Below are 24,199 nucleotides of genomic sequence, written 5' to 3' on the forward strand. Positions count from 1 at the left end.
GAACCGCTTTCCGTGGCTACTGAGTCTCCCCATCCTTGCCTTACACCCTCAAGAAAAAGCCTAAAGCCACTGACAAAATGAAGATAAGGAGCGTAGCTGGGAGAGAACGGGCGGCAGTAGCATCCTACCCTAAGATTCCTTTGCTGTCAGACTAATAATATTTTAAAACCTAATAAAAAGAGCTAATGCAATGCTTTCCATTTGCCAACCTTGTTCTAATTACTTGGATGAAGTGATTTAGTCCTCCCCCAAATGTTATGAGGTGAATATTACTGTTATCCCTGCTTGTACAGATGATTAGGTACAAATGTTACTAAGCAAGTAAGGGCAGGGACGGGATTTGAACCAGGCATTTGGCTCAGAAGTCCCTGCTCTTAATCACTATGTTACATTGAAAAATACTCACCTATAACTTTTTAAGTCTTTGTAGCACTTTCAAGTTTAGGAATAGGGTTCATATACATCATCTCAACACTCATCATAACCCTGCAAGGGAACTGAGGCTCAGAGAAACTAGGGGACTTTACCAAAGCCATGCTGTGGAGTCTATTAACCATTCATCCCCTCACTCACTTGATTATTCACTCTTTCATTCACCTGAGGAGCTGAACGATATTAAACATGGCTGAGTCCTGTGTATGTACTCTGTATGCTATGCTTAGTCATGTCCAACTCTTCGTGACCCCATGAGCTGTAGCCCGTCAGGCTCCTCTGTCCATGGAATTTTCCATGCGAGAATACTGGCATGGGTTGCCATATCCTTCTCCAGGGGATCTTCCTGACTCAGGGGTCAAACCCGCATCTCTTGTCTCTCCTGCACAGGCAGGTGGATTTTTTACCCCGGCACCGCCTGGGAAGTCCAGTGAGTATGCTCTATTCCCTCTCATTCTGTTCCTTGGCAAGGGACTCACTCCAGGAGCAATGCTGAGCTGTTGGAGAGGCAGAAGTCACTGCTTCTGGGTCCCAGTCATCTTCCCTGGATTTCCTAAGTACATCTGCTCCATGGCAGGAAGACTAAGTCAGAATTCCCTGACTCCCTGGTTTAGGTGAGGGGCTCCTCTGAATCTCCACAAGCCCCAGACTTCTCCCTGATCACATGGAGTTGTCATGACCATTTTACTGGAGACCCATGTCTAAACTCCCTTCGGCCCACAGTGGGCCAGGTAGAGGACTGTAGCTGGGTTCACAGTGGAACCTGAGTGGGTTTGCAAGGAAAAGCACTCATTTATCCTGTTAGGTTCCAAAGTCCCTTTGATTATCCCCACTCCCACCTTTTTTTTTTTTTTTTTTAAACACCAAAAAGAGGCTCCAGAAGAGGATGGTGGAGAGACATTTATTGGATGTTTATGGGGCTGGGTATAGTAGACTGGGGACAGGAACCTCCTCAGGGCTCCCTGGAAGGTCACCGGCGGTCACTGTAGCCATGAAGCAGTGCTGGAGGAGGCGTTTGGGATCCTTAGCCTGCTCCTCATTGCAGTCCAGCCAGGAGTTCAGGAAGGGGTGGCTCTGCCTGAGAGGGCTCACTCCTCGCACCTCCACCGAGTTGCCTGTGTTTCTACCTTGGCAATCAGAGGGTGCCTCATTAGGGTCTGGAAAACAGCAAGCCAAGGGCATGGGGCTTCCTCCTGTAAGCCCTTCCTTTCCGTCGGGATCATATTATACATGTAGCTTCCCTGAGTGCTTACCTTGGACAGGGGTGGGCTCAGAGTCTTAAACATTCATTTAAACAAATCATTCATTTAAAAAAATATTCATTAATAATATTCCACATTGTGAACTATGAGCTATTAATGTTTCTCATGAGCTTAAAGTTTAATGGAGGGGACAGACAATAAACAATTGCTAGCAGATATGAAGACTTCATCTTCACCATAAACTCATAGGGCCAGTTCAGTTCAGTTCAGTCACTCAGTCGTGACTCTTTGCGACCCCATGAATCGCAGCACGCCAGGCCTCCCTGTCCATCACTAACTCCTGGAGTTCACTCAGACTCACATCCATCAAGTTTGTTATGCCATCCAGCCATCTTATCCTCTGTCCAGTAGCATATTGGGCACCTACTGACCTGGGGAGTTCCTCTTTCAGTATCCTATCATTTTGCCTTTTCATACTGTTCATGGGGTTCTCAAGGCAAGAATACTGAAGTGGTTTTCCATTCCCTTCTCCAGTGGACCACATTCTGTCAGACCTCACCACCATGACTCGCCTGTCTTGGGTGGCCCCACAGGGCACGGCTTAATTTCTTTGAGTTAAAAGTTACTATTAAAAACTCACTTATTAAATGAAGATTCAGGCTGACTACACAGCTAGCCTGCAGGGAAGTGCAGTAATTTAAAAAATACATATTGTTCTTTGCTTTAAGAATAGATTTCATGACTCTCTTCACTTACTGCTTGATCCTCTCCTCCTTTTATACCTGGACTTGATAGGAAGCTCACTTGGCCATATTATTTCCCACTTCCCATTCATGACATTCTGCTGCAACCTACTTGGTTTCTGCCTGTAACACAACTTAAAACTTTTTGTCACTAAATCCTATGGTTACTTATAAATCATTGTCTCCTTTGACTTATTAGGAGCATTTGACAGAATGAAGCACTCTTGCCTTTTTTGAATTAAAAATGTATCAAGTGTTCAAGCTAGAAATCAAGTGTATCAAGTGTTAGCTCTCACACCTTCTCTCCCTACCCATGTCCAAGGTCAAGCAATTCACTCCAGGTCCTGTTAATTCCACCATATCACTATCTGCTGTACCCACCCATTCTCTCCATCCTCAAGGCACCACACTAGATCTGCTTTTCATTTTCTTCTGCCCAGACCAAAAGACAGCCTTTGGTTGGGCCATCTTCCAGAGAGATCTTTCTAAGGTTAAGTGAGTCCACGTACTACTCTTTCTCAAAAGCACTCAATGTCTTCCCATGACCTGTGATACTCGAGGTGGCATTCAAGGTTCTTTAGGTATGGGCCCCAATCCTTCTCTAGCTTTTCACTACTACTCTTCTCGGAAGAACTCAATGCTTTACTACACCAGAATTTTATTGTTCCCTGAATGGGTCCATTCCTTCATATCTCTGAGTCTCTGCTTTTACTGTTCCTTCTGTCTGGAATGGCATTTTATACCTTGTTTATCTAGAAAACTCCTATGCTTTAAAACCCATTGATGGAAGAGATCAAGGATGAATGGTGCCTCTGAAAACAACGAAAGAGGAAATTTGAAGAAGGACGCTGTATGGGACACTGGAGTTGGCTATGCAATATCCATTCCACCCTCTTTCCACCCAGCAATTATGTTTGGTTGGGATTGATCCCATCTCAGCTCCAGCAGAGGGGCCTGATTGATATGAGCCTGTCAAGTAATCCTGTTCCTTTGCCACAGGATGGGCAATCAGTGCATAGCATTTCCCTGGATGTAGTGATTGGGCACATGACCTGAGATGGTCCAATCAGAGTCAGGCCTCCTCCTTCCCCAGGGGAGGGATGAAGGAAGAGAGCGCTCCTTTCTTCCCCTAGTTAGATGGGAACAAAAAGAACACAGTCCCAAGGACTTCTGGAAGCCAACTTACTACCATGGGAAAAATCAGTCTGAGGAGAAAGCTAACACAAGAGGGCAGAGTTGTGAGAATCTCGGAGGATGGAGCCGTAGCCTGAGGACGCTGAACTTCCACTTAGACCATTCCTAAAGCTCACCGTACTTTTGGACTTCTCATTTACACAGCCAATAAATTTTCTTTTTTGTTTTGAACTCTCTATTTTTGATGATTTAAGACTCACAAAAAGTTACAAAACAGTTGAGAGTTCCATTGTACCCTTCACCTTGTTTTCCCCCATGATAATATCTTATATAATCATAGAGTAATTTCAAAACTAGGAGACTGACATTAACATACTACAACTGACTAAACTACAAATCCTATTCAATTTTACCCATTTTTTTTAATATGGACTTTTTTTGGGTGTTTAGTACTATGAAAGTTTATCACATGTATGCATGTGTGAATGCATGCTAAGTCGCTTCAGTCATGTCCAACTCTTTGTGACCCTGTGGACTGTAGCCTGCCAGGCTTCTCTGTCCATGGGACTCTCCAGGCAAGATTATTGGAGTGGGTTGGTGGCCATGCCCTCCTCCAGGAGATCTTACTGGTTCAACCATTGAACCTGCTTCTTTTATGTCTCCTGTGTTGGCAGGCTGTTCTTCACCACGAGCGCCACCTGGGAAGCCCTATCATATGTACAGTTTTATATTATCACTGCCACAATCAAGACAAAGAACTGTCCCGTCACCATGAATAAAAATTTCCTTATGCTACCTCTTTACGTCAGAACTTCCTCCTAAATCTAACGCTGGTAACCACTAACCCCTTCTCCATACATAACGTTGTCATTTAAGAAATGTTACGCAGATGAATTATACACTGTACAACCTTGTGAGATGGGCTTTTTTCACTCTGTTTAATACCCTTGCAATCCATTCAAGCTGTTATGTGTATTGATAGTTCATTTGTTTTTATGGCTGCATATATTCCATTATATGGTTGTACCATTTGCCCACTAAAGAACCTTTGGCTTATTTCTAGCTTTTGTCTATTAAAAACAAAGCTGTTATGAGCAGTTGTGTATAGGTTTTTGGACAGACATACATTTTCATTTCTCTAGGATAATAATAATAATATTGTTTTGAATGGTATAGTGGACTGAATGGTGACCCCCAAATATATCAGGTCCCAATTTCTGGAACCTGTAACTGTTAACTTCTATGGTTTTTGCAGATGTGATGAAATTAAGGACTTTGAGATGAGATTATCCTCAATTATCTAGATGGGCCCTAAATGCCATCACACGTGCCCTTATAGGAGAAAGGCAGAGGGAGATAGACACTCACAGATAGTGATGTAAAAACAGAGGTGGAGACTAGAGTGAGCTACAAGCAAAGGAATGCTGGCAGTCACCAGAAACAGGAAGAGTCAAGGCACAGACTCTCCTGTGGAGTCGTTGATTTCTGCCCAGCAAAACTGATTTTGAATTTCCAGCCCTGAGAACTGAGACAGAATACATATCTACTATATTAAGCCATCAAGTTTGTGGTAATTTGATACAGTGGTCATAGGAAACTAATACTTACAGTGAGGATGATTAACTTTATGAAAACACTGTCTTCCAAAGTGGCTATATATCATTTTAATTCCCACCAAAAATGTGTAAGAGATCCAGTTGCTCTATCCTCCCTTGGAATTATCAGTATTTTTACTTTAATATTCTGATAGGCGAGAAGTAGTATCTCATTGTGGCTTTAATATGTGTTTCCTTAATGGCTAATGAAGATGAAACATATTTTCATGTGCTTATTTGCTCTCTGTATCTCCTCTTCAGTAAAGTATCAGTTCAAGTATTATGCTCATTTTCTAAAAGCATTGTTTGTTTTCTTATTTTTTTTGTTTTTAATTTTAATTAATGAAATTATTTTTGGCTGTGCTGGATCTTTGTTGCTGTGTGGGCTCTTCTCTATCTGTGTTGAGCAGAGGCTACTTTCTAGTTATGGTGCTTGGGCTTCTCACCGCTGTGGTGTTCCTTGTGGAGCACAGGCTCTGGGGCAGGCAGGCTTCAGTCGCTGCGGCGTGTGGGCTCAGTAGTTGTGTTTCCCAGGCTTTAGAGCACAGCTCAGTAGTTGTGATGTGCACACTCATGTGCACACCTAGTTGCTCTGCAGCATGTGGGATCTTCCTGGATCTGGGATTGAACCGGTGTCCTGAATTGGCAGGCAGATAGATTCTTTACCACTGAGCCACCAGAGAAGCCCTGTTTGTTTTCTTAATGTTGAGTTCAGGGGACTCTTTATATGTTCTGGGTAAAAGACCTTTGTCAGATATGTGAACATTATTTCCCAGTTAGAGGCTCTTCTTTCCTTCTTCTTAATAGAGTCTTTATCAGCACAAACATTTTGAGTTTTGATCTAGATCAATGACTAATGTATTTTTTTGTGCTTTTGATGGCTTGTCTAAGAATTCTTTGCCTAACCCCGGGTCATGAAGATCTTCTCCTGTTTTCTTCTAAAAGTTTTATAGTTGTATAGGTTACATTTTGGTCCATGATTTATTTTGGGTTAATTTTTATATAAAGTATGAGGTTATGTAAAAGGTGTTTTTTTAACCTGTGGAAGTCTAATTGTTTCAACATTATATATTGAAAAGACTATTCTTCTCCCATTGCATTGCTTTTATACTTTGTAAAAAATCTTTTGGACATACATAGGATGTGGGTCTATATCTTTGATAGGAACAAAGTAGATGATTAAATAGTTAATCTCACTAGGGGATTGTAAGTAGAAAATATATGAGAGACACCTATAAGTTAATGATCACTCAAGAAAGCAGGTTTGCTTAACCACAAAAATTACATGGTGGATTTTAAAAATATGGGAGACCCCTGTAAGTTAATGATTACTCAAAAAGTGGGTTTGCTTAACCACAAAACCAAGCAGTCTTGCTTAGCAACAGAACCATGCAACAGAAGGACGAGACATGCCCCCAAACAATAAACAATGGTGGCATGAGACCCACATCCTGCCCAGTGAGCTCAGTGAGTTAATGATCCCTAGGACATGCTTTCTGCACACATAAAAAACAGTAATTTGTAGACCTAAGCTTGACCATGTGCAGACAAAAAACTCCCCTGCCCAAAGGAGGAGAAGATGATGATGGGAGCATGACATCTACTCAAGAAAGACAAAGTTCTTCTCCCCCTCCCCACTTCTCCTTTGATTATAAAACTGTAGCCCAGTAGGTTCTTGGGGCGAGGCATTTCTCACCTGCTGGCTTGTAAACCTCACAAGCTTCCTATTCTAATAAATCCCTTCTTATCTATCATTTTGCCTCTTGCTTAATTCTTTTCTGCACTGGGATATGAAGGACTATGGTACCAAGGCTCTTCAGAGCCCCTGAAATGCCACTCAGTCAGTTTTATCATATCTAGGTGTCTGTCCCTCCTCCAGTACCACACTGTCCTCAGTATTGTTGCTCTATAATGTGTTAAAATCAAGTAGGGTGATTTCCTCCAACTTTATCTCTTTCAATATTATTTTAGCTACTCTATTTCCTTTGTCTTTCCATATAAATTTTAGAATCAGCTTGTCTATATATACCAAAGAGCTGCTATGGTTTTTAATCTTTACTATGTTGAGTCTTCCAATTCATGACATAGTGTGTGTGTGTGGGTGTGTGTGTGTGTGTGGCTCAGGCATGTCTGACTCTTTGCGACCCTGTGGACTGTAGCCCTCCAGATTCCTCTGTCTGTGGAATTCTCCAGGCAAGAATGCTGCAGTGGGTTGCCATTTCCTCCCTCAGAGGGTCTTCCTGATCCAGGTATCAAACCTGTGTCTCCTGCATTGGGAGGCAGATTCTTTACCACGGAGCCACCAGGGAAGCCCATGACATAGTGTATCTCTCCATTTATTTAGGTCTTCTTTGATTTCCTTCACTAGCATTTCGTAGTTTTTATTGTATAGATCCTATACATGTTTGTTAGCTTTACACCTCATTATTTCATTTTTTAGAGTGACTATAGATGATATTTTATTTTTTAAAGGTCTGTCTTTTTAGAAAATATTTATTTATTTGGCTGGGTCTTTGTTGCTGCACGCAGCCCTTCTCTAGCTGTGGCAAGTGAGAGCTACTCTCTCCTTGCAGTGAGCAGGGTTCTCATCACTGCAGCCTCTCTTGTTGTGGAGCATAGGCTTTGGGGAACAGGCTCAGTAGCTGTGGCATTAGAGCTCAGGTGCCTCGAGGCATGTGGAATCTTCCCAGAGCAGCAATTGAACTCCTGTTGTCCCCTGGATTGGCAGGTGGATTCTTAACCAGTGGACCTCCCGGGAAGTCCCTATATTTAAAATTTAGTCTCTAGTTGTTTGTCACTGATACATATATAAATACAATTGATATTTGCTTCTGACCTTACGTACTGTGAGCTTGCTAAGTGCACTTGTTAGGTTTAGGAGGTTGTTTAGTGTGTCTCTGTGTGTTTTGTAGATTCTTTGGGATTTTTTGTTATTTAAGCTTGCATTTTAAGGCATTCCATTTGGCACAAGGATTTAGTTCAATTTTCTATTCAATGCAAGAATCTCCTTCAATGAATCCCACATTTAGCCTTTTCCTGGTTACCTTCCAGGCTTAGGGGTGCTTTTTAAATGGAGAGTTACAAACTGGTGAACCAAATATAGCCCTCATGTAACTTAGAGGGTGCACTTTACAAAAGAATTTCAGGTCTTAGTCTAAGAAAGACCTAGCTTTTTTGAATCAACATCTGCCTCCCTATGGCTTCTCCCACTGATTTAACTCTGTTCTCTGACATCTCATAAAATGTCTCTTCTTCATGCCCCAGGACAACCTTGCAGAGGCCTGGGGTCCTGGGGTGTGAGCCCTGAGCCTTCTTTGCTCAGGGCCAAATGTCCCCAGCTCTTAGCCCATATACACATAATCTGGTTCTCAGACCAAGCTGGTCACTCACCTCTGATCACCTTCTGACTGATTAGTCAAGGTTCTTCTTAAATTGTGGGGCTCTGGGCTGCAAGGAGATCCAACCAGTCCATTCTGAAGGAGATCAGCCCTGGGATTTCTTTGGAAGGAATGATACTAAAGCTGAAACTCCAGTACTTTGGCCACCTCATGCGAAGAGTTGACTCATTGGAAAAGACTCTGATGCTGGGAGGGATTGGGGGCAGGAAGAAAAAGGGACGACAGAGGATGAAATGGCTGGATGGCATCACTGACTCAATGGATGTGAGTCTCAGTGAACTCCGGGAGTTGGTGATGGACAGGGAGGCCTGGCGTGCTGCGATTCATGGGGTCGAAAAGAGTCGGACACGACTGAGCGACTGATTTGATCTAATCTCTGATCTGATCTGAGCCGCAGGCAGTCAGGGGTTGGGAGGAATCCTTGGGCTTTTAGGAGTTATAAAACCTTGGCTTAAATCCTCATCTTGATATTAAATTATTACACTGCTGCTGCTAAGTCACTTCAGTCATGTCCAACTCTGTGTGACCCCATAGACGGCAGCCCACCAGGCTCCCCCGTCCCTGGGATTCTCCAGGCAAGAATACTGGAGTGGGTTGCCACTTCCTTCTCCAATGCATGAAAGTGAAAAGTGAAAGTGAGGTCATTCAAGTTTCTGACTCTTAGCGACCCCTTGGACTGCAGCCTACCAGGCTCCTCTGTCCATAGGATTTTCTAGGCAAGAGTACTGGAGTGGGGTGCCCCGCTAACCCCTTCTCTCTGGATCTCAGTTACTATTGTATCAAATGGGGTAGAAAGTAGGACTGGCCTCATTTTTCTATTTGTTTTCCCTTGAATTCCAAATTGTAAAGAATTCAGTCTCTTTAATGGACTGCCTTTATTAGGTACTAGCCTCTCCACTCCCCATGACCATTTTCTGTTAATCAAAGAGTTCTCATTAGCAGGAAAGAGCCCATGCTAAGTACCCTCCTTAGCCTAATACAATTCTAGCTCAAAACAAAGAAACTTGGTCCCAGTAAAACCTTTGAAATATTGGAAATTGCTCAAGAATCCTCATTGCTATATTTGGGGACGCTTGAGTGATATATTTGGAACCAAAGTTGTGCACCTGTGGAGTGGATGCTAAAATGTTACCTCTGAGATGTGATGGCTGATATGTTCTAATTCAATTGGGGGTAAAGAAGGACCACCATTCTCTTGCTTCCAGACTCTATAATTCTGTTAACATGACCTGAGATTTCACTCATTTTTTTTTGGCAGATACATCAAAATGCAGGTTCACACTGAACTTGTGGGCCCAATATGCCCACAAGTTTTTTTACATGATTCTCTTTCCCAGATGCCACGGATTCCCTCACATGAGTATCCCAGGGTCTTCAAATCCACAACTCTTCAATCCCCTTCCAGGGAAACCAGCAAAATAGCCAGTGGTCCAACTCTTGAGCACACTGTTTCTGCCTCTTCCTCTGGCTGATATATAATGAAAGTTCTTAAAGTCCCTCAGTGGCGCCTGAAGCCTGGGGGAGGAAGAACCATCTTATAAAGGTGCTAGCCAAGAGGAAAGGAGGATGCCTAAGGCACATATAAAAGATTCAATTTTCAAGTTACAATAAGAAGATTCATGTTTGGCTAAAACACGCTGGCACAAGCATCTTATTCGATTCTTCTAACGATTCTCTGAGGTGAGTGTTATTTCATGTTATAGACAAACACAGACAGAGAAGGTTACCACTGGCACAGCTATTAGTACCGGATCCAGGATACACTTTCAATTCTACTTGATTCCAAAGCTTGGGCTCTTTCCACAGAGCAAATCTACCCTTAGTATAGGTTAGGAACTCTGCTAGGTGCTGGGGACACAAAGGCATTTAAGACATGATTCCTATCTTTGACATATCAACAGTCTGAGGCGACTAACATGTAAACATCTAAATGCCTAACGATAATAAAAATGAGGGTTACTCATTTTTAAAAGCCACCATGTATTAGAAACCAAGCTCCAATGTAAGCTTCATCTCTAGTTTTATTGCTTTCTTAGTGGGTATTATTGAACACATTTTACAGAGTAAATTAAGGTCCAGGGAGAAGTGACTCGCCTAAGGCCACACAGTGAGAGTAACAAAGCCGGAATCAGAGCCATGTTCTCTGACATCCCAGCAGGGTTGTGCTTTCCCATCTTTTTTTCAGGGACCTTTTGGCCAGTCCCCCCATTGCCTGGGGTCTTAGCCTGTCGTGACCAGCAGGAAAGGAGTTCTCAGGTTTTCTCCCTGATTGGAGATGAGTCAGCCTTGACTCATCTCTGAGGCTTGTTTGGGTCATAGGTACCACCTCTCCAAGTGTGGTTAAGTAAAAAGCAGTGGGCTCTGAGGAAGTGGAACACTTCCTGGAAGGTCAGAGGGCCTGCTATAGGAAAAGATCTTTGGCCCTGGAGGCAAAGTCTTGGCCAATTGGCTGGGTGACCTTGGGCATATCACTGACACTTTCTGGGCCTCAGCAACCCATTGATAAACTGAGAACATCAGGCTCGATTCCCAGGAGCCCTAAGAGTTAGAGGGACTTCCCAGGTGGTGCTAGTGGTAAAGACTTCACCTGCCAATGCGAGAGACCCAGGATACCCGGGAACGGGTTCAATACCTGGGTCGAGAACATCTTCTCAAGTAGGAAATGGCAACCCACTCCAGTATTCTTGCCTTGAGGAATTCCATGGACAGAGGAGCCTGGTGGGCTACAGTTCATGTGGTGGCAAAGAGTCAGACATGACTGAGCATTAGAGCCACAAGCCAATTAATGCCCAATAGTTCTCTGAGGTGGTTGTTAACTGTATTCAGACCAGCAATGAATGAGAGAGGTGAGAGATGAGTTAGTGAAAATGACAAATTAATGATATCCCCACCAACATTTTTCAGAGGAGGATGAGTCTCCCCACCTCCCATTTTTTATCTCTTATTAAAGGTACCTAGGTTAGAATACTTACCTCACTTACCCCATCAGTAAAATAGAGTTGATAATAACCTAAAGTAGCTGAACAGGTTAAATGGGATAATGTGCTAGGCACCTTGGCATAGTGCCTAGCACAAAAGTAGGTGCTTGGTCAGCCTCTGATCAAGCTAGTTCCTCACAAAGTACAAGAATGAGAAAGCTATGGTCTTCATTGCATCCCGAGTTTGAGGGATGGGTGGGAAAGGGTTGATGGGACAGTAGAGAATACCTGGGCAGCAAAAGGAGCCTATCTTCAGAAACTGTTCTATTTTCACTCTGCTCTTGTCAAGGAACTCCCCACCCCACCCTTGCCCCCAGGCTCAGAGATTAGGACCCAAGGTACAGTGTGTAGTGATTGTGGGTTTTAGAGTAGGGAAATCGGGGTTGACATCCCCAAATGACAAGCCCACTAGCTGTGTAGACTTGGGCCAATTGCCTTCTCGTGGCTGAGCCTTGATTTCCTTTCCTGTAAAATGGGGCTAATGATCTCTCTATGGGCTTCCCAGGTGGCGCTAGTGGTAAAGAACCTGTGAATGCAAGAGACATAAGAGACTCAGGTTCAATCCCCGGGTAGGGAAGATGCCCCTGGAGGAGGGCATGGCAACCCACCCCAGTATTCTTGCCTGGAGAATCCCCATGGACAGAGGAGCCTGGCAGGCTACAGCCCATAGGGTCGCACAGAGTTGGACATGACTGAAGCAACTTAGCACGCGTGCATGCACATACCATCTCTCTACAGGTCCTACTGTAGAAGGAGACAAAAACAGATGAAAGTCTGTGTGAGGGGGAAGGCTCTGAGTGTAAGGGAGTGGCCTGTAAACGTTGATGCTGGGTTTGATCAACCCAAATGTTGGGTTGATGCTGCAGGTTCAGAGGAAGGAGAGGACAGCACTTCATGAAGAAGAAAGGAAGGAACTAAGAGCTGAGTTTGGGCAAAAGACAGAGAGAGCTGAAAGCTGTTATTTAATAAACAGAAAGTGCATTTTCCATTTTAAAAGTAAGAAGCAAAAAGCAAGAACACAAGCTGTATCAAACCCTGGTGATTGAATAACCAAAAAATCTAGCTGGTGGCTAAGCAGTGAAAAGCAGGAGATCGTCTTCATTCACAGGACCGCCAGGTGAGCTGTGTTCCATTGATTTAGAAAGGCTGCAGATGATAGGGTAGGGGGAGATGAGGGGAGCAGGGTATAAGCACCCTACACACCCGGCCTGGTGAGGTAGAAATAGGACTTTGGAGGCAGAAAAACACACACATTTGAATTACAACTCTGCAGTTTACAAACTGTGACCCCGTGGGCAATTGAAACACTGTTTTCACATCTGTAAGATGGGCGATAATAATACCTACCTCACTGGGGTGGTTTGGAAAATTAGACAAGATAGTGCATGTAAAGTTTCAAACAGAGTCTGGCATCAAGTAGGGACTTCCCTTCCTCAGCACAGGGATAAGGAGAGGAAGGAAGGTGGAGATGGAGTTGGCTCTAACATTCACTCACTAGGTATGTGGGCCTTAGTCTCCCCATCTGTAAAATAGATTTTAATAAGATCCATACACTGCCTGGTTATTATGAGGAACAAATGAAATTGTCTATTTAGAGATAATGCATTCCTTTTAACGACAGCATTATTTTTCATTCCTTCTATGTTGATGGACATTTAGTTTCTTTCCAGTGTGACAAATTGTCATGGTATCCATCTTTACAAGTCCTCTCCTAGTGCAACTGTGTCTCTAAGGCAGATAATTAGAAGTGGAATCACTAATAGGCTATATACATTTTCAGTTTAAATGGATAGTGCCAAAATGCTCTACAAGTGGTTTTGCCAGTTTATTGTTACCAGTGGTATATGAGATTACCCATTCCCCCATGTAACCTTCTCACTATCAATGTGATCCATTTTTTATTTTTGCCAATGTAATTGTTTTTTAAATCACTTTTTGAAAAGGTATGTCATTCTTAAATTGCATTCTCCTGATTATTAGTAAGGTAGAGTATCTTTTTATGTGTGTTGGGCATTTGTATTTTTTGGTGGATTATGTATTTCTCATGTGTTTAAAGGTGCACTTATATATCCTGGATATCAATCTTGTCTCTATTTTATATACAGTTGATTCTCATTATTTACTGTGCACGCATGCTCAGTCACTAAGTTGTGTCCAAGTGTTTGCAACCCCTCTGTCCATGGATTTCCCAGGCAAGAATACTGTAGAGGGTTGCCACTTCCTTCTTCAGGGGATGTTCCCAACCCAGGGATCAAACCTGCATTTCCTGCTTGGCAGGCAGATTCTTTACCACTGAGCCATGAGGAAAGTGAAAGTGAAAGTTGCTTAGTCATGTCCAACTCTTTGCAACCCAATGGATAGTTCATGGACTTCTCCAGGCCAGAATTCTTGAGTGGGTGGCCGTTCCCTTCTCCAGGGGATCTTCCCAACCCATGGATTGAACCCAGGTCTCCGGCATTGCAGGCGGATTCTTTACCAGCTGAGCCACCAGGGAAGCCCATTATTCACTGTTATTTTGTTCTATTAACTTACCATTAACACTGAATTAGCAAATACTGAATCAATTGCCCCTTGCTGCTGCTGCTAAGTCACTTCAGTTGTGTCCGACTCTGTGCGACCCCATAGACGGCAGCCCACCAGGTTCCCCCGTCCCTGGGATTCTGCAGACAAGAACACTGGTGTGGGTTGCCATTTCCTTCTCCAATGCATGAAAGTGAAAAGTGAAAGTGAAGTTGCTCAGTCATGACTGACTCTTAGCGACCCCATGGACTGCAGCCCACCAGGCTCCTCCATCCATGGGATTTTTCAGGCAAGAGTACTGGAGTGGGGTAGGGAAATACAAATTTAGGTTCCTGTGAGCCTCTGGTCACATTGTCAACCAATCAGTACATAACTTTGCTTTATGTATGTTTCTGCTTAAAGATACTGTATTTAATATATATTACTAACTGATAACATTTAACTCATGTGTATTGAACACATGTATTTTTTCCATAAGGCACATGACAGCCTTTTTATGTTGAGGAATACTAGATAGCACTTCAACGTTATATTTGGGGGCCATTTTCAATAGCGAAAGTGCCAATAAAAACACAAAACTGCAAAAATGTGACACTAAATATACCATGAAAAGGACACTTGTTCATAGTCTGAGAGCTGAAACAAAAAGGCAAGCGTGGCCCTGTGCAGCCTCCGCTGGGCAACCTCAGTGTGACTGGGCAACTCAAAGTTTTTGTTGCTCTGTGCACATCCACGTCTGCAAATGACCTCAAAAACACTGAAAGTATTGATTTTTGAGGTTACAAATTAATTCTAGCAAGTAGGCAAATTCACCAATATGGAATCTGCAAATAATAAGGGTTGACTATGCGTCTGCATTTACAATATCTTTGCAGTCCACCACTTGTTTTTTTAACTTTATACATAGTCTCTTTTGTGTTATTTGCATTTGTTGGAGGCAAATTTGCTAATATTTCTCTTATTTAAAAAACTAAACATTTTATTCATATTACTATATTTTAATTAGTCTCTTTCTGGAGTCTTCTATTCTAAGGTTTCTCAACATCAACAGTATTGACATTCTAGGTCAGATAACCCTTTTTTTTAGACCTTGTTATGCAGCCTGTGGGACCTTCCTTAACCAGAGATAGAATCTGTGTCCCCTGCCCTGGAAGCACAGAGTCTTAACTGCTGAACCACCAGGGAAGTTCTGGGTCAGATAACTCTATTGCAGAGTGCTGTCCTCTATATTGTAGGATGTTTAGTAATATCTCCCTGTAATAAACATAGAATTATTTTGATTATCAATGAACACATGAAGAGTTTGTGATGGAAATGTTCATATCATGAACCTCCTGAAAAATGCGCTGGTGCTTCTTAATATTCCAGAAACACACGTGAGGCCAATAGTCCAAACATCATTTCCAAATATCTCCCCTCTGAAAAGGTGCTAGCCTGCTGAATACAAGGAAATCACGTGGCCCCTTTCTTACCTGTAGTCTGTAAGTTTAAGCCTGGGTCCAACTTTGTGTGGGGTTTTGAGCTGATGAACAGGTAACAAAGCACACAGGCAGTGACAATGAAGGCCAGGAGGACCACTGCTGCTATGGACAGACCCACAAGAGCACCAATACTGGGGACAGAAAACCACAAGGGAGCAGAGTGTCAGGAAAGGACTTGGAAGGCAGCATGTTACAGGAGAAATGCTGTAGGTGTTATAGGAATCAGCCAGTCTTAACTTTTGTTCTGTCTCTGCTTCCCTTAAACAGACTTTTGGGGCCTAAGCCTGGGAAAGAGCATCAGCTGTGTGGCAAGTCCTCACCACGTACATAACTTGATGTGGCTTTATCCATACACATATTCAGTGCCATGATGTAGTTGAGACTGAATTTGTGTTCCCTTTATTCTCCTCTCCTTTCCTCAACCTGCTGCCACCCCAAGAAGCTAGAGATGATCTTTTTCAATAATTATTTTTTATTTATGTATACTTCACTTGGCTGCTCCATGTCTTAGTTATGGCATGTGAACTCTTAACTGCGGCATGAGGGATCTGGTTCCCCAACCAAGGAGCAAACCCCGCCCCCTGCATTGGGAGGGCAGAGTCTTAGCCACTGGACCACCAGAGAAGTCCCTAAAGATGATCTTAAAGAGCCCTCCCCATACTGCCATTTCTTAAAAATCAAGACACATAGCAAGCCTCAATTTAATATCAACTGTCCTTCCACCCTCAAGGTAATATCTGACTCAGTCTCTAGTGGGTCATCACGGCAGTGTGGACTCCATATCTGAAACCCCTTTTCTGCTGCTGGTCCCTCACCCCTCAGCCTCATTGCCTCTGCACCAAGTCAGGCCCTGGTCATCTGGTCTCCAGACTACTACCTTCTGGCTTGTTCAGGGAGCCACTGTCTTTCTGTTTCACATGATTCCTCCCATCATCTCCCCACATCAGAATTTTACCTGTCCTTGAAGGCCCATCTCAATGTCTCCTCCTCAGTGCTTTCCTTGGTCCCCTTTCTCTTTCTTTTCTTCTCCCAGTCCAGGCCTACCCAGCTAGGACACCTTACTTGGGGTCATTAGCACTTTCCACTTGGTCAGGGAGTCCAGTGTGGTAGGGAAAGAGCAAAGAGCTTTGGAACTCTCACAGACCCACCTGGTAAATTTAGGCCCCAGATCTGTAACTAACTCGATATGACATCTTGATGAAATTATTAAGCCTGTTGAGTCTCAGCTTCTTTGCCTGAAAAGTGAGAATGATCAAAACACAGCACCTCTCAGGTGGTAGTGAGGGTGAATGATATCTATAATATTCTTGGCACACAGTAGTTCAACATATTCCTCATGCGTTCTCTGTAGGCATACTGAGACCATGTTTAACTGGCTCTGTTCTGCCTTTGTACGAGCCTAGCACATAGCACGCACTTAGCAATGATTATTGAGTACCTAATTTGTGTCAGACACTGTGGGATGTTCTCCCAGTGGTAGGACTAGGCTTGACTGTGTGCCCTTTCTGCCTACGACTCCTTCTGCAGCTTTTCTGCCTTCCCTAGCCCGACCCTGACCCCAGTCTCAGATTCCTGCCTTTGCCATTTCTGCTAGATCTCACTCCCAGCTAGCTGATGGTTATCTTCCAGTAAACAGAAACACCTTAGAGCTTTGGAGAGTCTGCTTTCCCAGGGCTAAATAAATTATTGGCTATCCCTACAATGGAATAGTATAGAGCCATTAAAAAACATGTTTTCAAATAAAATTTAAGATCAAAGATAAATTCTGATGAGTTAATGTGAAGTGAAAAAGGCAGGACCCAATATTAAATATATAGTGTAGCCCTAACTTAAATACATAAAATAACATGTACATATATAACATAACAAGGTGAGGATGGATGGAAATACACTAAATGCTAATGGGCTGTCTCTGGGTATAGCACAGGCTATGGATGTCCTGTCCATGTCCCACTGGATCTTACAATTCTGGAATATTCTGGCCAGGGTTTCAATGCCAGCATATGTGTCTCTTTGCCTGAAAGCTTTCTTGGGCCCAGAAGAATCTCTGCACACTGAACAGGTCAAAAGTATAGGAAAATGGATGCCTCCCTTCTCCCTCCAGCATGTAGCCAATGACTGAAAAAAACTGACATGTAAACACCCAGCTTCCCGGCCCTGAGGTGGGATGACTCTGAGACGCGTGTGCAGTGGCTGACACAGGATAGCAGTTTCAAGGCTGGTGGCCCTTGGTGGTGACTTGCTTGGTAGCACAGCGCCATTAACTCCTTCCCTTTCCCATCTCACTTCCCACCCTGTACCAGTATTTTCTAGGATCGTTTGTCATGTAAACTGCTTGCCTTAAAGTCCTTTGTTTCCCAGTCTTCTAGGGAACCCAAGCTAAGACACTGGGGATCTCCCATGATTGCTTTTCTTTTCTGTTTCTCCTGCCCTTTCTATTTTTTTCCCACACTGAGCATGTAGTAGTTTGTAGTTCTTTAGTATTAGTTTAATACTTTTTAGTTTAGTATTTTAATTAAATATTATTTCTTTTTTTTTTAATCTACTCACTGTTTATAAGGCTGTTATCTGTGGCTCAGATCATGAACTCCTTATTGGCAAATTTGGACTTCAGTTGAAGAAAGTAGGGAAACCACTAACCATTCATGTATGACCTAAATCAAATCCCTTACAACTATACAGTGGAAGTGATAAACAGATTCAAGGGATTAGATCTGATGATAGACAGAGTGCCTGAAGAACTATAGATGGAGGTTCGTGAAGACCATCCCCAAGAGAAAAAAAATGCAAAAAGGCAAAATGGTTGTCTGAGGAGGCCTTACAAACAGCTATGAAAAGAAGAGAAGCAAAAGGCAAAGGAGCAAAGGAAAGATATACCCATTTGAATGCAGAGTTTCAAAGAATAGCAAGGAGAGATAAGAAAGCCTTCCTCAGTGATCAATGCAAAGAAATAGAGGAAAACAATAGAATAGGAAAGACTAGAGATCTCTTCAAGAAAATTAAAGATACCAAGGGAACATTTCATGCAAAGATGGGCACAATAAAGGACAGAAATGGTATGGATCTAACAGACGTAGAAGATATTAAGAAGAGGTGGCAAGAATACACAGAAGTACTATACAAAAAAGATCTTCACAATACAGATAATCACGATAGTGTGATCACTCACCTAAAGTCAGATATCCTGGAACACAAAGTCAAGTGGCCCTAGGAAGCATCACTATGAACAAAGCGAGTGGGGGTGATGGAATTCCAGTTGAGCTATTCCAAATCCTAAAAGACGATGCTGTGAAAGTGCTGCACTCTATATGTCAGCACATTTGGAAAACTCAGCAGTGGCCACAGGACTGGAAAAGGTCAGTTTTCATTCCAATTCCAAAGAAAGGCAATGCCAAAGAATGCTCAAACTACCGCACAACTGCACTCATCTCACATGCTAGTAAAGTAATGCTCAAAATTCTCCAAGCAAGGCTTCAACAGTACATGAACTGTGAACTTCCAGATGTTAACTGGATTTAGAAAAGGCAGAGGAACCAGAGATCAAATTGCCAACATCTGTTGGATCATCAAAAAAGCAAGAGAGTTCCAGAAAAACATTTATTTCTGCTTTATTGACTATGCCAAAGCCTTTGACTGTGTGGATCACAACAAAGAAATTCTTAAAGAGAATTACACCCTGTGTGGAAAATTCTGAAAGAGATGAGAATACCAGACCACCTTACCTGCTTCCTGAGAAATCTGTACAAAGGTCAGGAAGCAACAGTAAGAACTGGACATGGAACAACAGACTGGTTCCAAATTGGGAAAGGAGTACGTCAAGGCTGTATATTGTCACCCTGCTTATTTAACTTATATGCAGAGTACATCATGAGAAATGCTGGACTTGATGAAGCACAAGCTGGAATCAAGATTGCTGGGAGAAATATCGATAACCTCAGATATGCAGATGACACCAGCCTTATGGCAGAAAGTGAAGAAAAACTAATACATGTATACCTGTGGTGGATTCATTTTGATATTTGGCAAAACTAATACAAAAAAAAATAAAATTAAATAAAATTAAAAAAAAATAAAGAGCCTCTTGATGAAAGTGAAAGAGGAGAGTGAAAAAGTTGGCTTGAAACTCTCAGAAAACTAAAATCATGGCATCTGGTCTCATCCTTCATGGCAAATAAATGGGGAAACAGTGGAAACAGTGACAGACTATTTTTTTGGGTTCCAAAATCACTGCTGATGGTGACTGCAGGCATGAAATTAAAAGACGCTTGTTCTTTGGAAGGAAAGCTATGACAAACCTAGAAAGCATACTAAAAAGCAGAGACATTACTTTGCCAACAAAGGTCCATCTAGTCAAAGCTATGGTTTTTCCAGTAGTCATGTATGGATGTGAGAGTTGGACTATAAAGAAAGCTGAGTGCCAAAGAATTGATGCTTTTGAACTGTGGTGTTGGAGAAGACTTTTGAGAGTCCCTTGGACTGCAAGGAGATCAAACTAGTCCATCCTAAAGGAAATCAGTCCTGAATATTCATTGGAGGGACTGATGCTGAAGCTGAGACTCCAGTACTTTGGCCACTGGATGCGAAGAACTGACTCATTGGAAAAGACCCTGATGCTGGGAAAGATTGAAGGTGGGAGAAGGGGATAACAGAAGATGAGATAGTTGGATGGCATCACTGACTCAATGGACACGAGTTTGAGTAAACTCTGGGAGGTGGTGATAGACACAGGGAGGCCTGGTGTGCTGCAGTCCCTGGAGTTGCAAAGAATCAGACACGACTGAGTGACTGAACTGACTGACTGATCTGGAAGATTCGTGCTCAGGTTGGGACCATACCCTTTACAAGGGACAGCTATGGGTACCTGGCTGGAAAAAGCCTGTAAAAGTAGGATCCTTTGAGGAGTGGGTGAGAGAGTTGGGGGGATGCGTTCCAGATCAGCAGACAGTCAGGTAGTACGTACTGCACTGAACGTCTTCCAGGGGACAGAGGAACCAGTTTCAAGGACAGAGCTGGGAACAACAGGGGAGAGTCCAAGGGGGCAAAATCTGTCCTTAGTATAAGATGAACTCCAGGGAGTTCCCTGGTGGTCTAATGGTTAGGATTCTGGGCTTTTGCTGTCATTGCCTGGGTTCAATCCTTGGTCAAGGAAAGGAGATCTCACATAACATATGAAGTGACCAAAAATATATAAGTTCAAAAAATGAACTTCAAATGATCAAAGTTGTCCCATGGTGAATGTACTGCCTCAAGAGGTGGTGAGTTTTTTATTATCAGACAGGTTTGCACAAGACCTGGATGAATCCACCTTTCAATGAAGTTAAAGATTCTTGCTGATGATGGGTAACTGGCCTGAAGAGCCACTAGCTTTCTAGAATTTCACAAACCTACAACTCTGAAAGATAGGTAACCCACTGTGACTTCTGGGAAAGAACTGGAGGGGTGATCTAACATTTGTTAAGGTTTTTGAGTCAGGCAGTTCTAAGTTTGAATCCTGGCTCTCTCACATGTAAGTTGAAAACTCCTTCACCTTTTGATCTTCATTTTCCTTCATTCATAAAATTCACTATCTCACCAGGTGTCCATACAGATTAAATGAGATAATGTATCTACAGTGCCTGAATGCCAGTTCTGCCCTTCAGCAAGGCTGCAGCCCTTGGGCTCACATCTTAATCAAAAACAGAAACTACTGATTACGGGTGTTTGGAAAGTCTATCGGACATGTGATAACACCAGCTGCTTCCCCACAGGGAGTCTTCATTTCCTGAGACATGCTTTTAAAACAGCAATTCTCCTCTAGCACTATCCAAGGAAACAGTTCATCTGCAAATTTTTTAAAGGCCAGCTTTCATGAAAAGGGCCAAATGGAGTCCAGAGCAAAACAAGGTCTCCACCCTGCAATGGTGGGGCTCGACAGGAACATGCCAGAAGGGTTATTTCAGGGTCTGGAGTACACTGATCACCTAAATGTCCTGAGGACTTCAGTTTCCCTTCTCCACTTTGAAATTGTCTGTGATGTTTGTGAATCACATTCTAGCCAAGCCTAGGGGGCTTCCCTTGTGGATCACTGGTAAAAGAATCCACCTGCAGTGTAGGAGCCACAGAAAACATGGGTTTGACCCCTGGGTTGGGAAGATCCCCTGGAGAAGGGCATGGCAACCCACTCCAGTATTCTTACCAGGAGAATCCCACGGGCAGAGGAGCCTGGCAGGCTACAGGATATAGAGTCACAAAAAGTCAGAAACGACTGAAGCGACTTAACATGCACCCAGGAAAAGTCAGCCCTACAGGCTGCCCTTGGGGTCATAAACTCTGAAGGACACTGATGTGCAATGTGACCTCATAGCTCACTTCATGCAACCTTCTACCTCACTGTCTGAGCCATTAAAGCACTCCATACCTCAAGAGGGTCCCAGGCAAGGAGAGGAACCATAGGGGTGTATGGGGAATCGGGTGGTAGGAGTGGAATGAGATTCTGACTACATGCTGAAGGGTTTACTCATTCTGTATCCCCAAGTGCCACAGCGGTGCCCAGAAGACAACAGAGGGTCAGCCAGTGACTTTTCAAGTGATCTGAGTAGAGCAGGTTCAGTTCAGTTCAGTCGTTCAGTCATGTCCGACTCTTTGCGACCCCATGAACCACAGCACGCCAGGCCTCCCTGTCCATCATCAACTCCTGGAGTTCACTCAAACTCATGTCCATAGAGTTGGTGATGGCGTCTAAGCATCTAATCCTCTGTTGTCCCCTTCTCCTCCTGCCTTCAATCTTTCCCAACATCAGGGTCTTTTCAAATAAGTCAACTCTTCACATCAGGTGGCCAAAATATTGGAGCTTCAGCTTCAACATCAGTCCTTCCAATGAACACCCAGGACTGATTTCCTTTAGGATGGACTGGTTAGATCTCCTTGCAGTCCAAGGGACTCTCAAGAGTCTTCTCCAACACCACAGTTCAAAAGCATCAATTCTGCGCACAGCTGTCTTTAGAGTCCAACTCTCACATCTGCATATGACTACTGGAAAAACCATAGCCTTCACTAGATGGACATTTATAGGCAAAGTAATGTCTCTGCTTTTGAATATGCTGTCTAGGTTGGTCATAACTTTCCTTCCAAGGGGTAAGCGTCTTTTAATTTCATGGCTGCAATCACTATCTGCACTGATTTTGGAGCCCCCCAAAATAAAGTCAGCCACTGTTTCCCCATCTATTTCCCATGAAGTGATGGGACCAGATGCCATGATCTTCGTTTTCTGAATGTTGAGCTTTAAGCCAACTTTTTCACTCTCCACTTTCACTTTCATCAAGAGGCTTTTGAGGTCCTCTTCACTTTCTGCCATAAGGGTGGTGTCATCTGCATATCTGAGGTTATTGATAATCTCCCGGCAATCTTGATTCCAGCTTCTGTTTCTTCCAGTCCAGTGTTTCTCATGATGTACTCTGCATATAAGTTAAATAAGCAGGGTGACAATTTACAGACTTGACGTACTCCTTTTCCTATTTGGAACCAGTCTGTTGTTCCATGTCCACTTCTAACTGTTGCTTCCTGACCTGCATACAGGTTTCTCAAGAGGCAGGTCAGGTGGTTTGGTATTCCCATCTCTTTCAGAATTTTCCACAGTTTATTGTGATCCACACAGTCAAAGGCTTTGGCATAGTCAATAAAGCAGAAATAGATGTTTTTCTGGAACTCTCTTGCTTTTTTCATGATCCAGCGGATGTTGGCAATTTGATTTCTGGTTCCTCTGCTTTTTCAAAAATCAGCTTGAACATCTGGAAGTTCACGGTTCACGTATTGCTAAAGCCTGGCTTTGAGAATTTTGAGCATTACTTTAGTAGCGTGTGAGATGAGTGCAGGAGCTGACTGTGGCTCAGACCATGAACTCCTTATTGCCAAATTGAGACTTAAATAGAAGAAAGTAGGGAAAACCACTAGACCATTCATGTATGACCTAAATCAAATCCTTTATGATTATACAGTGGAATTGAGAAATAGATTTAAGGGCCTAGATCTGATACATAGAGTGCCTGATGAGCTATGGAATGAGGTTCGTGACATTGTACAGGAGACAGGGATCAAGACCATCTCCATGGAAAAGAAATGCAAAAAAGCAAAATGGCTGTCTGGGGAGGCCTTACAAATAGCTGTGAAAAGAAGAGAAATGAAAAGCAAAGGGGAAAGGAAAGATATAAACATCTGAATGCAGAGTTCCAAAGAATAGCAAGAAGAGATAGCCTTCTTCAGTGATCAATGCAAAGAAATAGAGGAAAACAACAGAATGGGAAAGACTAGAGATCTCTTCAAGAAAATTAGAGATACCAAAGGAACATTTCATGCAAAGATGGGCTCGATAAAGGACAGAAATGGTATGGACCTAACAGAAGCAGAAGATATTAAGAAGAGACGGCAAGAATACACAGAAGAACTGTACAAAAAAGATCTTCACGACCCAGATAATCACGATGGTGTGATCACTGACCTAGAGCCAGACATCCTGGAAGGTGAAGTTAAGTGGGCTTTAGAAAGCATCACTACGAACAAAGCTAGTGGAGGTGATGGAATTCCAGTTGAGCTATTCCAAATCCTGAAAGGTGATGCTGTGAAAGTGCTGCACTCAATATGCCAGCACATTTGGAAAACTCAGCAGTGGCCACAGGACTGGAAAAGGTCAGTTTTCATTCCAATCCCAAAGAAAGGCAATGCCAAAGAATGCTCAAACTAC

At 43.0% G+C, this 24,199-nt stretch overlaps 1 protein-coding gene across 1 annotated transcript in view; it reads right to left on the reverse strand.

Annotated features, from left to right (window-relative positions):
- Positions 1–1,329: 1,329 nt before the first annotated feature.
- Positions 1,330–24,199, reverse strand: part of FAM159A (family with sequence similarity 159, member A) — a 30,935-nt gene continuing 8,065 nt past the window's right edge. The window contains 2 exon segments of the mRNA XM_010847170.1: positions 1,330–1,589; positions 15,475–15,614. Coding sequence (XP_010845472.1) covers positions 1,345–1,589; positions 15,475–15,614 — 385 coding nt within the window. The 3' untranslated portion in view covers positions 1,330–1,344.

Source organism: Bison bison, unplaced genomic scaffold, assembly GCF_000754665.1.
Source record: "Bison bison bison isolate TAMUID 2011002044 unplaced genomic scaffold, Bison_UMD1.0 scf7180017864244, whole genome shotgun sequence".
NCBI lineage: Eukaryota > Metazoa > Chordata > Mammalia > Artiodactyla > Bovidae > Bison > Bison bison.